The 16,560-nt window shown below is 38.4% G+C and overlaps 1 protein-coding gene across 6 annotated transcripts in view; it reads left to right on the forward strand.

Annotated features, from left to right (window-relative positions):
* si:ch211-198m17.1 (mucin-2) overlaps positions 1–5,236 on the forward strand; it is a 36,714-nt gene extending 31,478 nt beyond the window's left edge. For 3 of the 6 annotated variants that reach the window (XM_017705625.2, XM_017705630.2, XM_017705629.2), the window contains exons 10-14: positions 313–350; positions 586–679; positions 1,769–1,937; positions 3,024–3,038; positions 5,008–5,236. In XM_017705625.2, coding sequence (XP_017561114.2) covers positions 313–350; positions 586–679; positions 1,769–1,937; positions 3,024–3,038; positions 5,008–5,142 — 451 coding nt within the window. In that variant the 3' untranslated portion in view covers positions 5,143–5,236. The remainder of the gene's footprint in view (positions 1–312; positions 351–585; positions 680–1,768; positions 1,938–3,023; positions 3,039–5,007) is intronic. The other 3 variants (XM_037544984.1, XM_017705626.2, XM_017705628.2) reach the window with 3 other exon arrangements.
* The last annotated feature ends 11,324 nt before the right edge of the window (positions 5,237–16,560 follow it).

The following is a 16,560-nucleotide window of genomic DNA, read 5'->3' on the forward strand; positions in this document are numbered from 1 at the left end:
TTTGCTTGGTTATAACTACTGCCCCCTAGTGGTGTAGAGATGTAGAGCTGTCTCACAGCCTAAGCCAGGGCTGTCCACTCTTTATCTGCAAAGGGATGGGGTGGCTGCAGGTTTTCATTCCAGCAAAACAGGAGTGCACCTGATCAGTTCTTTGAAGAGCCGTTGATTAAGCAAGTAGAATCAGGCACTCTCCTGTATGTTTAGAGTGAAAACATGGACCACCCTCTGTGGACTTTTAAAACTGTATAATAATAACTACATGTTTATTACTTTGCTTGATAATCAGTGATAATCATATTTCTAATTTTGCAGGTGTCCTTTTGGTTATTCTGGTTTCAACTGTAATGACTGTAAGTTATTGAAATTTAACCCTTTAAATAACTATTACTAACTGATTAATAAGCCTCAATGTGTAAGAATTCATTCAGAATTTAAATAGACTTAAACTATAATATTCTACATGACTGCTGAAGATTTTGCATGTATGCATTATTGCTTCTTAAACAAGGATATGAATTTAATTTTAAGTGCACCAACAGTGAACAGTGTGTCTATGTACTCTAACGCTTTGTTTCTTTGTAATAGCATCTTTGTTAGCACTGGTGGTGGTAGCCTGTGTTTTAGGTGGGCTTTTGCTCATCCTAATAGTGGCCATGATCATCTACTGTGTCATGAACAGGTGAGTATATGTGAGAAAGTGAGAGAGAAAGAGAGAGACTATAAAGTCTATAGGCAGTTAATAGCCCATTACACAATGTGTTGTTTGCTTTCGTGTCATTATTGCGATAGCAGCCTCCACAATACTGATACTGTAGAAGGCTGCAGTATGAAAATGGACCTCTAACCAAACACTGAATGTTATATTGTGTGCTGTGAAGTTCTTGACCAATCACTGATGTTCTTTGGGTGTATGGATGTTCCCCTTTTCCCAAAAGCATAAATCAATTTGTGTAAAATGTGTAAGTGGGAATTCCACTGATTGCCTAATTCAATCACTGAGAACAAAGTGACATTTAGAGTGGTTTGATGTGAACTGGTGCATAGTACAGAAATTTACAGACTATTTACCTTGGTGTTGGTAAGAACCAGGGGTCACAGTGTCAACAACACAAATATAGCAACATCTACAACACAGGTATTTTATTTACCATCCAAAATGACCAGTGAGCCTACATGTGTCTTCGGAGTTTTATATGTAATGTTGTCAAGGGTAGAATAGTGAAATAATACTAGTAATTTACTTTGGGGACTATTTTGCCTCACAACTCCTTGCATGTATCTCTCCGCCATTAATAGAAGTCTCATCGTTAAATTAGTTACAGTATTAGAAGCCAAAGTCTTATCATTTTCATAAAATAATGTCTCAGGTATCAGGCGGTGTATTCCAAACCATTTCAATTAAAAAACTTCTGTGAGGGAGATAAATGAATAAATGCTGTGGAGATCTGGTTCTCTTCACCAACACTATGAACTATGTTGGTATGTTTCTCCAGAACGGATCATGTCACATCACAACACTCTGAATGACTTTGTTTACACTGTCACAATCCAAATATGCAGACATTCTGAAAAATCAGTGGATTTCTCCTATTGCAAATACAGTATATAGCAATATCATGGCAATATGGTGTTCTATCCATAACAGGCAGCCCTAGTTTATGTGTCCCTAATCTTAGTATTGAGTTACAAAACCGGATTATCTCAATCCATCTCAAGTAGAAACAGAGCAAAAGGCCAACTGTGATACTATTGTTTCGTTGTATGTCAGCAGGAAAAATTCTAAGCATGTAGAATATGCCAGCAGTCCTTACTCTACAGAAGAGTTCCACGATTGGCCTGCACAGGGCATCACACCCATCCCTCGTGCCACGGTCAGCTCCAACTCAGACAACATGATGGAGATGAGTGAGCCAAGAAAAAATCACTCCAATGGACTGGTGAGTTTTCTGAGATCAAATATGGCTTGATCTTCGTTTTCCAGCTTTTTGTCTTATTTTTACAGCTTTCCTCTTACACCAAATGTACTCAGTCAGCCAAGACATGTTTGGTGCTTTGCATCTTTTTGTTTTGTATAGATAACAGCATGTCAGGCAGTGTTAGTAACCAAGTCTGTTTGATTACTTATCACCCCAATACAGTTTTACACACGTTTATGATGATGCATGATTGTAACCGATGGCTACAAGATTCAAAGTATCATTCCTGCCAGAAAATAAAAGCTGAATAAGCCCTATTACACTATCTCTAGTGCAAAACTAAAGAAGCAAACTTCAGACACTAAACATGTCTTGGCTGATCTGCAACATTTGGTATAAGGGGACAGCTGTGGAAACTAGACCAAATCATCACTGGCTCATACATCCTGCCAGTTAAATAGACCTTGTCTGCTCAGTTCACAGTGGGCTAAGTCCTGGTTTTCTAAAATGGTATCAGGTCAGTAGATTTATTTCTAAATCAAAATGGTTTATATTTTTCAGCTGCTTCAAAGAAGTAAAGTAAACCAGAAATGTCTGATACATCTTATAATATTAGGATTAACCCACTGTGAATGATGATACAATCAGCATGCTTGCTTGCACACTACAAATGACAACATCACTGCCACCTTCTACATTAGAGGAAGATCACACAACCAATGCACATTATAAAGAGATCTATAACAGAGCACAATTTTGTTACTTGCTTGTCTGTAACTGTAATGTTTCATTGAGAACTTTCTGCTATTAAATGATAGAGGCAATATTTGAATGTTTGAAGCTATCTGAAATGTTTTCAACATTCATTCCAAAGTTGCCATGCTTGCCACTGCTTCCAAACCCTGTACACCTATGTCACCGCATAGAATCATATCACACCTTTTCCCGTTTTTGAATATACCTCTGTGTGTGTGTGTGTGTGTGTGTGTGTGTGTGTGTGTGTGTCTGTGTCTGTATATGTGCGCATTGATGATGTGCATGTGATGATGTGATGCCCCCCTTGCTTTGCCTTGCATGTTCCTCATTCCCTCCATTATGATGCTTTAGAAGATAGGAAGAAAGGTAAGACACTGCATGGCGTATCCCCTCACAACCAATCAGTAGTGCTGTGTACGCTTGTGTGTGGCTGCTGGTGGTATGTGTTCTCACTCATTAATCCCATTCATTCATCGCATGTTTCTCTCTTCCAAGTGGTGAACCATGACTTCCAGAGCTAGGCCTTCAGTTTGGGCCATTAATGCTAACACTCCTAAGGAACTTGTATTAGTGTGTTAGCGCTAAGCTAACAGTACTGCATGTAAAACATTTTTATTTATTCTAGATTAAATATGGACATCTGAAGCTTGTAAAAGACATTCCATGCATTTTATTTGAAACTTCTAATAGACATTAACATGTATTTACCTTGTATGTCATAGTTTTACAGTGACTCTTTCAGTAAAGAACACTTACATAGACCTGCCGCTGCTATTTTCCATTATTAACCTGATTGAAACCTGGTTAGGCTACAACCCCTATTCAGTCAGTGACATATTATCTAGGCTGGGAGTAATATTCTTCTCACAAACTGGGCCTCTTGCTTTGAAAATCAAATCATGATCACTTGATTCCACTGTCACTGTGTTATTATGTTAATGGTTAATCTTTCCGTTAGGTCTTCAGTCCAGCCCCTGAAGTCCTAACCAATTGGAGAGGTAGCATAGCTGGGTCTACCTGGATCACAGAGAAAAAAATATGATTGGAAAATTTTCTATTGGGAATTTCAACGTTTTCACGCTTTTGTTTCCAAACATCCATCTATCCATCCATTTTCTAAGCCGTTTATCCCTCAGGGTCGCGGGGGGTGGGGTGGTTGCTGGAGCCTATCCCAGCAGTCATTGGGCGGAAGGCAGGATACACCCTGGACAGGTCGCCAGTCCATTGCAGGGTGTTTCCAAACAAAAGTTAATAATTAATTGAGACAATTATCACAGGACTTGCAAAGTATATACTTGCAAAATATATTTAAATATATTTGCATTACATTTATGGCATTGAGCAGATGCCCTTATCCAAAGCGACATACAATTTGATCATTTTACACAGGTAGTGTTAGGAGTCTTGCCCAAGGACTGGGATAGTGTAGGGTGCTGGGCCAAGTGGGGAGTTGAACCGCAGTCTACAATGTAGAAGGCAAAGGTGTTATCAACTACACTATAGCAAATACAACAAGTTTGATAATTCTATTGAACAAAAAGGTACTTTAAGTGCCTGGAAAGGCCGTTTGGCTTCCCCACTGTATATTACCCACAATGTACCACAAGGTCATCAGTCCACTGTTGTCTTGATGAACACTTTTATTTGATTCTGAAGAAATGATCAACAATTGTGGCTTTATCACCTGCTTTGCATGATTTTCATAATTGTCCTTGATAAAACCAGCTGGTCTGATATCCAATGGGTGATTGGTTGTAAACTGAGTAATTCTTGTGCATGGGAATTTACATGGGCATGGGACATATTTTTGTTTGTACTGCAGTAAAATAAATATGCAAAAAAGGTCTTTTGGACAATGCCATAGAAGAACCTTCAATAAATGGTTCTTTAAAGGAATACTCCTCAACCTAGTTTTTTCCATCTGTGCATCAGAAGGAAGGACAATAATTTCAACCCTTTTCCCTGTACTTAGTAGAATAACAGAAAGCCCAATGACAAGTTCAGCATCTGCCTATTGGCTTTGTATGCACTTCAAGTTAATGAGTTCTCTGTTTTTCTGCTTAGTACAGGGCTGTATGTCTAAATTATTTTGTGTAGGAATCAACCATACTTTACCGAATGGCAAACAGAGATTAGGTTGAAAAATACTGGAGTATTTCTTTACAGGTCCACCAATTCCAAAGTTCTTTGGAAATTAAAACTGGTTTGTTTATGGCATTGTTTCCTTTTTGGGACCTTTATGCGACTGAGTGTAAAATTAAGAACAAAATGAACAAAAAAGAGGTTTCAACATACAGAGATGTTGACTATTGCATGTCTATTGTTTCTCTTTCAGACGGGCTCCTACGACCTCATGCCCGTAGACAACCTGAACACGTTTAAGGGCAAGAACCCCTCACGCTATTCTTACTTGGTTCAGGGCCATGAAAACCCCTACTTTATACCAGGAGATGAGCCAAGATCGACATGAGAAGAGGAGAAAGGAGGAATAGAGTAGAGGAGGCTAGTTCTAAAAGTAAGACAGGAGTGTAGGAAGTGTGAAAGAGGTGTAAAAAGAGGTAAAATAGTGTATATATATATATATATATATATGTATATATGTATATATATATATATATATATATATATACATATATATATATATATATATATATATATATATATATGCAAATACGAGACTAATTCATGAGTCTCTAAGCCATTGTCCACACTTTTCTTGATCAAAACAGGTCTATAAAGATGTATAGCTCATGCTGAACAGAGCCAATGTTTAAAGGAAAACTCCAGCATTTTTCATCCTAAACTCTATTTGCTGTATAATCTGTTTCTATCCGCTTAAAAACCATAAGAAAACTCATATATACTAGAATCCTTTGTGCAATTGCAGTCAGTACGTTTATGTAAAACATATTTTTGTAGAACACTTTCATTAATTGCTTAGCCAGGTTGTAAATTGATCATTATTAATTACTATTAATTTTAGAGATGAGACATGAGCATGTCAGGCCAGTAGGGGGATAAAAGCTGAACAAAACTGATGTCATACAGCTCAAGCAGAACACTGGATGCGTGTGTACTATAGGCTTTTATTTGCCACCCATTAGCTGCCATGATTCAGTACTTTTCTTAGATTCAAAGTCTGATTTTTGGCAGAAATTGAAAGCTTGAAAAGGCAATAGAAAGCCTACTGCTTGCTGTCAAGGGGTTTTATATGTTGCCTTGGTTTGGAAAAAGTGAAGCTAAATTCTCTTATAAACGTTATCAACCCCTAAACTGACAAAGACACTAAACTCAGTCACTGACCATCAGCTATGCTTTGCCCATCCACACAAAAACACTGAAAACTGATGAAAACGGAGTTTTCAGAATTGTCCACCCTGGAGAGCATTTTCAAAAAGCCATTTTCATGTGGACAGGAGACCAAAACAAGGAGAGAAACTGTAGCTAAAACTGATTTTACATAAGAAGTGATGTGTGTTGATAAAGGGAAGAGCATCCAAATTTTATCCAGTGATAAATAAGTTCATGTATCATGCAGATGCCTTCATCTCATTTACAAATAAAGTAAATTTAAGTGGAGGATTTCTGATTAGCTATAAGTTATTAATTATTTGAAAGGGGTTTTAATTCATCAGTTATTTCCATCATCATTCCAACAGACCAGATGATTTTCTAAAAAATATATGAAAATATAGAGGCCTGCTGTTTTGATTATAGGCCTAGATTTAAAAAAAGGCAAGAATAGTGAATTTTGCACTGTTTCTAGCTAGAAACTGTTAACATACCATCAAAAACAGAAATAAGGAATATTTTTGTGGCTATACTGATTTACATCAGAGCATTTTGGGGGGCATGGTTACCGCTTCTGATGTAAAATATACTTAAGTATGAGTTTTCTGTGCAGGTGAATATATCAAACCTATTGTGATGGTACGATACAGACACAGCAGATAGAGATTACACTGAAAAACACTGGATTTTCCTCTAATGGATCTATCGGTCTGCTTTTCAGACTTGATCCATTTTGTATCCATATGTCGGTGAGTGTCATGTTCAAGCAGCATTATCTGTACAATACATTTCTGTTTTGTATGAAAATATATTTCAGTGAGGTTGTGTTGGCTGGGGATCGCTCCAGCTTTCAGAACCTGTCCAAACGCTGCAGATGCTGGCATACGGCTGTTCACGTTCCACAGTGCTGGCATGTACTAATGAAGGTCTCGTCATTAGCTGTGTGGGGTGATTCACAGTATCGCTTTGCTAATGTTGAATTTTCAGCCTGCTGAAATGTAGCACACCAAAGACGTGGCTTCTGGTTGGTTGTTTTGTTATTGTTTCTGTTCTTGTACTGTTGCAGTCAGCACCATAAACCGAAAGATTAGAACAATGTTTTATACACGTTGCATATTTGATTTTATTTATTTCATCAGAGTATCTAAGTTTGATTCTTATGCTTTTTGTGCATACGTCACTTGAAAGGTGTGGGGTGTATAAGAGCTCCCTGCACGGCACAGAGGGCAATCTGGTATTTATTCAGCTTATTTCTTTCTTTAGTTACATTTTTTCTTTACTGATTCAGCAACATATTGTAGCTGCCCAAAGAAAAACAACTATCTCCATTTTTTCTACATTATATGAACATATAAGCTCCAAAACTGCTTGAAATAAAATTACTTTATATTAGCTCACATTGAAAGTAAAGTAGGTTCACATTTCGGAGACACCTGTTTTTTTTTCTGGACAACAACAATATGTGAATTGGTGCAACTGCATTTAGGACTAGCAGCTAAAGTGACTAAAGTTGGTCCTGTAAAGGTTCTGGCCAATTTTGGTATGACCTAGAAATTCCTGCACCTTTAAGAAAAAGTCCACATCATCGCAAGCACTTTCAGATCAGGGTGGGGCCGAATCATCCTTCATCTGCTTCTTGCACTGACTGCTTTATTGTTTTCATCCATCATCTCTTTATACTCATCTTTGCACAGCATTTAGCTCCAAATAAGTGAATGTTTAAGAAGGGCTGGGCCTGTTTGCTGTGGGCTCTCGGTTACTTTCTCTTTCCAGTTGTGTAAGTCACACTCCGTGCTACTGCGTTCTGTTTCTGTGTGCCTCTCAGTGGTTCTTATTACTGAATAAGAACCTTATGCAACACAGACAAGGATTCCTCTTTCTCCACCAATAATGTGCCAATAATAATTAATTTATTCAGACCAGTGAAATGTTTTGTGTGTGGCGCTTATGTATTCATGGCCACATATTATTTTATAAATGTACATGTAAATCTCTTTTTGTAAATTAACATTTTTCAAAAGAATGGTTCAGTATGTGAATAAATTCTTTTAGATAATTGAGTTGTACATTCATTTTTGCATGCACTCACAAATGTTTGTCTCTACCACCTTCCATTTATCTCAAAACAGCCATTAAGTAGTGATAATAATATAATAATACATTTTATTTATATAGCACTTTTCATACCGGTGGCAGGGCAAAGTGCTTTACAGACAGGTGATAAAGTTTAACAGTAATTCAAGAAATTCTATGTATTCATTTAAAATCATACTGTATATGATATGGATCAAATTAAAAGATAAAAACCACGAGACGTAGAGTTTTGATTAAATACTGAGTTAAAGAGAAACATTTAAAAGTGAGCACTGAGCTTGACTGTCTAACAAAAGGTGGAATTGAGTTCCACAGTTTAGAAGCAGAATAACTGAATGAAGCCTCGCAATGCTTTCTGTATTCTACAGAGGATATTTTTTTAGAAGGCCACTATCTGCAGATCAGATCATGTGAAAGAACATAAACCGACACACTGTGATGTAAGATGTGCTTTAAGGTCATTTTGAGCTTTAAAAACTAATAGTAGAACCTTAAAATTTATCCTGAATAATACAGCTAGTCAGTGCAGTTCTTTTAAGACAGGAGTGATCTGATCTCTCTGTGTTGTTTTGTTAGGATGCTGTCATATTTTGCGCGAGTTGTAAGGGATGTATTGTTGATCAACTCTGCTGTACAAATCAACAAATGCATGAACAAATGTCTCTGCATTGCTCTGAGAGAGAAAAGGCCGAACTTCACTATTTCTCAAATGATAAAAAAGCTACGACTGTGTTTACATGCAGGATAAAACAGAACTCAGAGTCTAAGATCACAACCAGGTTTAGTACTTCAGGTTTGGTAGATGAAGCTAAATAACAAAGTAAATCTCTTTTCTCTCAGTTTCTGTACCAACAATCAATATTTCAGTTTTTTCATGATTTAATTGTAGACAACTTTGTGACAGCTACTGAGAAATATATGAAACATAGCTGTCTACATACTCCTGATCATCAGAAGGAATGGCAATGTACTGTATTGCTGGGTGCCATCAGCATAGCTATGAAAATTTATATTATGCTTCCTCATGACATCACCTAGAGGTAGCATGTGAAAAGAGAAAAGCAAAGGCCCTAAAACTGAACCTTGAGGGACTTCACAAGAAATGCCACATTTTTTTGTTGAATTATTTCCCATTAAAAGTACCCGTATTCATTTTCAATAGAATTTTTCTGAGCAGAAAGAAGATATAAGATTTAATGGTAGCACTTTAAAATAAGACAACCCTTATAAAGTGTTTCTGAATGGTTTAACATTAGTTTGTTGATGGTTATTAGTTAGGTCATAAATACTTAAAAAAATACACAGTTATAACCGCCATAAAAAGGGCAAAATTAAGATGTAATATCTAGTGAATATGAATATGTGATCAAGCTGACAGGTTTAATGCTGACTGATAAAGAAGATCAGGAAAGATCCAAATCTCAAGTTTAACATTATAAGTGAATGAGAATTCACTAAAGGGTAAATAACAGCCCACTGTGGCCCTTTTTATTTATGTGCTATTAATGCTTATTAAGTATTTAAAGGACTTTGTGACCTATTTAATAATCATTAATAAACCATTTTAAACCATTCATGAACCCCTTATAAAGGCAGTCTGAAGGTGAATGTGAAAGGAAATTAAGTGAAGCAATGAAAGACTATAAACCAGGTCTCCAACCAGCGGTCAAGCATGGTGGAGGCTCAGTGTGAGTTTGGAGACGTACAGCATCTGAAGTTGGTGATTTGTTTTTGGTTAAAGGCGTCATGAATGCTGATAAGCACAGCCAAATGTTATTATGCAATATCTTGCTGGAAAATGTCTGATTGAGCAGAAATTAATTCTACCACAACATAATGACACAAGGCAACCTGCTTACAGGAGCAAGGTCAATCAAAGAGGTGGTTGGTGCTCATGATGGTTCTTAGGTGGAGGAAGAACAACAGATTGACCACCCCAGAGTCCAGACCTCAACATTACTCAATGTATTTGGGATTATTAAAATCATGAGAAGCAGAAAATGCAACAACTAAACATTGGAGGTGTGGAAAAATAGCCCTGCAGATTTCTTAAATAAAAGAAAGTCACCAGAAATAAATGATAGCTTAATAACTTAATAATAACTTTCTTTTGCACAGTATTGTATATCATATGTCCCATGTGTATTAATTGTATGTAAATAGCTATAAGGAAGAATAATATGTGCCATTTGTATTGTGTTTACACACAACACACAGCATTCCTTTATATCGCACTGTGAATTATGCTGAAGTGATATAATTAAAGCACTTACAAGTAAGTGCTTAATACAGTTACCATGGTCTTAAACACGTCAAAATACATACACATGGCAGATTACTAATAATTGCTAAAGAGGTTTGACTTGTTTGCCACCATCCATCTGCTGCACGCCTTTATAGAAACACTGCTTCTCTATGAATCAGCAGAGACGTTTCTGGTGTCCGTTTTATCAGCACTTATCAGCCTTTTCAAATGGATTCATTCTTGATGAAGGAAAAAAGGGAGGTAAGAATTAATTCTCATTAGCAGTCAGTCCTTTCATCCGCTTAGGTTGCTCTATTATGTAAGTAATAACACACAACAGGGTGTACTTTAGCGCTGGATAAGCATGTGTCTCTGGGGTGTTATGAGGCACATTGCCAAAAGCATCTTATACAATACAGTATGACTTCATAGCCCCGTGAGCTCAGTGCTGTAACAGCAGTCTCTCTGTTTCAGAGCTATTCTTCAGCCTTTATAAAGTGGATTAGCCTTTTGGGCTAATCTAAAACTTGCTAATCCAAAGACAAAATTGTAAGAGAAACTTCTGGACACAAGAACACCCAGACCTTTTTTCTGCTCTCACCACGTTTCTAAGTCATTTATCCCAGAGTCCATTTAACTGCCCGGGCAGTAAGCAAGACGGCCATTCAGATTTCATTCTTGGCCACCAGCCTGGCATTGAATGAGGTCATTCTGCATGTGTGTCAGGAAATAAATAAAAAATATGTGTTCTTATTTCACTCACTTATATTGTGCTGTCATTTCCACTTGAAATGTAGGTAGGACTCTTAGGCATGATATTAGACAGTTTATTTATTAGACAGTTCTTGGCTTCACTAGAGTCCCACAAGGTTCTGTTTTAGGTCCTATGCTTTTCTTTTTGCATGTTACCTGTACATATCAGCATCAGGAAAACCGATATCACTTTTCATACCTATGCTGGTGACACACCATTATACAACTCAATTTCTTTCTGAAAATCAAGACTCAAGGCTTGCCATTGTGCGTCACTGGATGATTTTTTTTCAACTAAAGTTAAAAAACTGAAATGCTGATTACTGGTAGTAAAATTTATGCACACTTTTCAGAAACATCTAAAATGTATATTTTAAATTTAGCTTGTAATTCAATTTAAACCTTTCTTTTTTGTATTTAACCTAAAATGTAATCTATATTATTGCTTTATATGATTCCAATTATTCTCTTTATTTATTTATTTTTTGCCATATGTGGATGTCACTGTACAGTAAGAATAATAACAAGTTTAATTTCTTCTATGATTTTATCACCTGTCTGTAAAGCACTTTGAGCTGCTACTGGAATATAAAGTGCACTATAAATAAAGTTCTTATTGTTACTATTATAAATTCTATACAGTGCAATTGTATGACTTTTAAAAGAATAGTCCAGCACATTTTTTCGCCATAATGTTTGGAAAAATTTCATCATAAATTGTATCAAAAATGTCTTCTCTCATTCACAAACATAAAGATTCCTAAATGGTTCTTGACTTGGACATACATTTCTACGTAAACCTTTAACCAATACATAAAATTATATGTGAAGGTTCTTTAAACGTTAAATGTTTTCCCGATCATACATCTGTTAAAAACAAAGAAAAAAATGTCTTCAAAGAATCATATATTTGAAGGTTCTTTAGGGAGACAAGGTGGGTCTTCCAAGTCATCACTCAAAAGAACCCTTATTAGTACCTAATTGTTTTAGAATGTATAGAACTGCATCCAGTTTCATGCTCAAAATGGTTAAAACAAGTGCAATGCTGTAATGTCCTTTAATGAATGAATCCTATAATGACTGTCCAGTCAACATAAACATACAGGGTGGCATTACATAATGTTCAGTATTTTCAGGAGAAAGACCTTCTCTCAAGGTTCCGCTGAAAATACTCTACATTATGTAATGCCTCCCTGTATGTAAGGAAAAGAAGTATGTCTGTCATTTTTAGTTCATGTTTTATTTAAAAGAATCCTCCTTCTTGTTGAATGTAATCTCTGCAGGTAGAAATGCTCTAGTTCCATAGTTAAAGGTGCAATTTCTGCTATTTTTAGTTTAAAACATTCCAAAAAGAACTAAAATGATCAACAGAATGTGAATAAATAACAGTTATAATACCACCTTGTACCTCAAGAGGTGATAGTGAGTCACTGTAGCATGGAGTCTGTCATGAGTCCATCATGAGCAGATGAAGTATGCCCATTATGAGTTATAAGACCACATGCGTTCCTTTTTTACCAGGTCTTGAAGAAGCTAATAGCAGAACTGTGGGAGAGTATTATGTTGCTGCATAAACAGTATATTAGAGTTTCTAAAATCAACTTTACAGTTGGATTTTTTGCCCTTTCTGCTGAACAGCACAGGCCAGCATTTATTTCTTGCTGGTCTAAGATAGTCTAAGCTAGTTTATGCTGGCCTAGTGCTGGTTTGCTGGTCACCCAGCCTGGTCATGCTGAGTGGGCAGAACAACAGCATTCAAAACACAATATATGGTGGTTTTGGTGGTTATCAGTTCAATATAAAGTTCAATTTGGGGTCCAGTTTTATTTAATATATACATAAATGATATTGCTGCCTCTGCTTCTACCTCAGACTGCAAAGTTCACCTTTATGCAGATGACATGATTTTATATTGCTCAGCTGATTCTATTCATGCAGCAACAAGAAAATTACAGCGCTCATTTAATGCTCTACAGGTGGCATTATATAAGCACAAACTAGCTTTAAATGCCATGAAAACTAAGTTTTCCAGATCTTTTAATACTGATTTTAGTACTGTACATATTACTACCCTGGCAGGATCCACTATTGAGAGAGTCACAGAATATAAATACCTTGACATATGGCTGGACGATAAACTCAGTTTTAAACCACACATAAATAAACTAGTCAGTAAATGCCGACAGAAGCTGGGTTATTTTTATAGACATAAGTCCTGTTTCCCCATGCACACCAGAAAAAGATTAGTTGAAGCAACTTTACTATCAGTGCTGGACTATAGCGACGTTATTTATAATTATGCTCCCTCCAGCTCTCTCAAATTACTGGACCCAGTGTATCACTCTGCCCTGAGGTTCATCACTGGAGATCCGTACAGAACTCACCACTGTGAGCTGTATGCCAAAGTTGGGTGGCCCTCTTTAACGGTACGAAGGGAAACATATTGGTTGATTTTTATTTATAAGACACTCTCAGGTTATTTCCCAGAATATATCACTTCATTGATGAATACAAATAACAGTAATTATCAGACTCGCTCTAGTAACTGGATCAGTTGCCAGGTACCAAGAGTTTTTACTGAACTGGGAAAATCTGCTTTTAGTTACAGTGCAGCAGCGAGCTGGAATTCACTACAGGAAACACTAAAACTCAGCTCACTGGTGTCACTCAGTGATTTTAAACTTTTAATATCAAGCCACCTTCAGACAGCCTGTACCTGTTTTGTTTAATCTTATTTATTCTTAACTTTTATTTCTTGTTTTAGTTCTTATCTTAGTTCTTTATTACTTTTTAACTTATTTTAATTTGTTTTTATTATTATTATTATTATTATTTTAATAATCTTATTGATTTAATCTCTTATCAATTAAATCCTCAAATTTTATTTTTATTATTATTTTTATCTATTTTTATCTTTTTTTTCCCTTTCACTGTTAGTTTTAAATTTTCTTCATTTAAAATGTTTAAATAAAGTCAACTCTGGGTTACCAGTGGCATCTGGGAATTAGACTAGATGACAACCGAGAAAGGTCGGTGACGCTGGAGAGACAGCTGACCTCCAGGAAAGTCTGGCGCGGGCACACAGGGCTAGCAATCCTGTGTGCAGCACTCGTAAGAGGGCACCATCCAAGCTACAAAGGAACTAAATGAACAATACCCCCAGAGTCTCCCGAGAGGGGGGGCGGAAGAGAGACTCAATAAGGCGGACACACCGGTATCGGCCAGGACACGGAACATGACTATGATAAAGCTCAAGCAATCTACATTGACTGGAGTGGAATACACTGTTAGGTGCCATTGCGGGAAGATCTGCAAAAGCACCAGAGGACTAAAGCAACATCAGAGTAGGTCCAAGTGCAGAACATCTGCAGCTCAGGAGCAGCGCACAGACCCAAAGTCTGGTCAGACGAAGGAGAACTCCAGCCAGGAAGCACCCCACAGTGCTGAAGATCTCTCCGCAACTGAACTGCCCCAGCACCAGAGGCCAGCTCATGTGAACCCCCCTCCAACCACCCCAATCCAACTGGCAAGGAGAGATAGGATTAAATGGCCTACAATGGCAGACAACAATGCTTGGATGCAGCTGGATGACGACCTCGAAGGTATTTTGGAAGCAACTGTATTAGGCTCGGCTCATAGGAAGATCGACGCACTAATAACCATAGTATACAACCTTGCCAAGGAACGTTTTGGCACTATGGTGCAGAAAGGCCAACGTCAACTACAGCAGCAGCTAAATAGGAGGGAGAGAGAGATCCGCCGCCTAAGAAGCGAGATAAAAGCCCTTAACAAACGTTTCAAGAACAGCTCACCGACCGAGAAGGAAGGTATCAAAGACCTAACAAGAAAGCTCCGGGAACAGCTATGCAGGGTCAGGAGAGCAGAACACATCCGGAAGCAGCGTCGGAAGAAAGAAAGGAGAAGAGTTGAGTTTGTGAAGGATCCATACAGCTTCGCAAAGTCTCTTCTATGCCAACAAAAATCTGGCTCACTCTCCAGCTCAAAGATGGAGGTTGAAGAGTTCCTTGTGGAAGCTCACAGCGACCCTGACAGGAGTCAGGGTCTAGGGGCCAACTGTAATATCTCAAGGCCTGAGAAGCCAACAACTGAGTTGAATGCAAAGGAACCCACATGGCAAGAAGTTCTGGACGTCGTCCGTAAGGCCAAAGCATCAGCTGCCCCTGGCCCAAGTGGTATACCATATAAGGTATACAAGAAATGCCCCAAGCTTCTTAAGAGGCTGTGGAAAATCTTGAGGAAGATCTGGGCCAAGGGGACAATTCCATCAAGCTGGAAGTTGGCTGAGGGATGCTTTGTTCCGAAAGAGGAAGGGTCCTCCGCAATCTCCCAGTTCAGAACAATCTCTCTTCTGAGCGTAGAGTGTAAGATCTTCTTCTCTGTTCTGGCACGAAGAATTACCTCCTACATGATGCAAAACCATTATATCAATCCATCCATCCAAAAAGGTGGCATCCCAGGTTTCTCGGGCTGTCTGGAACATACCTCGATGATTACCCAACTGATCCAAGAAGCAAAACGGAAGAAAAGCGACCTAACAGTCGTCTGGCTAGACTTAACCAATGCTTACGGGTCAATTTCACACGATCTCATCCAAGAAGGACTTGACCATTATTACATTCCTGTGGCAATCCGAGGTTTGATTACCAACTACCTTGCAGGATTTTGACTCAGGTTTACATCGGCACTCTTTACCACCAATTGGCTGAACCTCCAAAAGGGGATTCCAACAGGGTGCACCATCTCCCCCATCTTGTTTATTATGGGCATGAACATACTGTTATCCGCCGCAGAGGGCATAACCCGGGGCCCTAGATTGGAGACTGGCGTCGTGCAGCCAGTGCTGCGAGCGTTTATGGACGACATCACAGTAACCACTGTGACGCATGTCCAAGCAAGATGGGTGCTGGTTACATTGGGCAGCGTTGCCTCATGGGCGGGGATGCTGTTCAAGGCCAGGAAGTCCAGGAGTATGGTCATCAAGAAGGGCAGAGTCACCAGCAGGTTTAGTCTCCAAGTCCAGGGTGAGGTCATCCCACCCATCGAGGGCAACCCAGTAAAATGCCTGGGAAAGTGGTTTAACGTGTCACTGACGGATGGTGCCAATGTTGCCGACGCGGTGAAGCAGACCGAGGAGTGGCTGAAGAAGATTGACAAGTCTTTACTCCCGGGCAAGTTTAAGACCTGGCTGTATCAATACGGCCTCTTACCCAGGCTCCTTTGGCTACTCACAGTCTATGAGTTTCCCATGACTACCATCGAGGTCATAGAGAGAAGGATCAACAAGCACCTGCGAAGGTGGTTAGGCATTCCCCCAAGCTTCTCATCAGTAGGCCTTTACATCAGGTCTGGTCAACTGCAACTCCCCTTGTCTTCAGTAGTAGAGGAGTACAAGGTGGCGAAATGCAGAGTTGCCCTAAGTCTGGGGGACTCCAACGACGACCTCATCAGACAAGCTGGCATGATAACTAGGTCAGGACGCAAGTG

This window comes from Pygocentrus nattereri, chromosome 14 (genome assembly GCF_015220715.1).
Source record: "Pygocentrus nattereri isolate fPygNat1 chromosome 14, fPygNat1.pri, whole genome shotgun sequence".
Taxonomy (NCBI): Eukaryota; Metazoa; Chordata; class Actinopteri; order Characiformes; family Serrasalmidae; genus Pygocentrus; species Pygocentrus nattereri.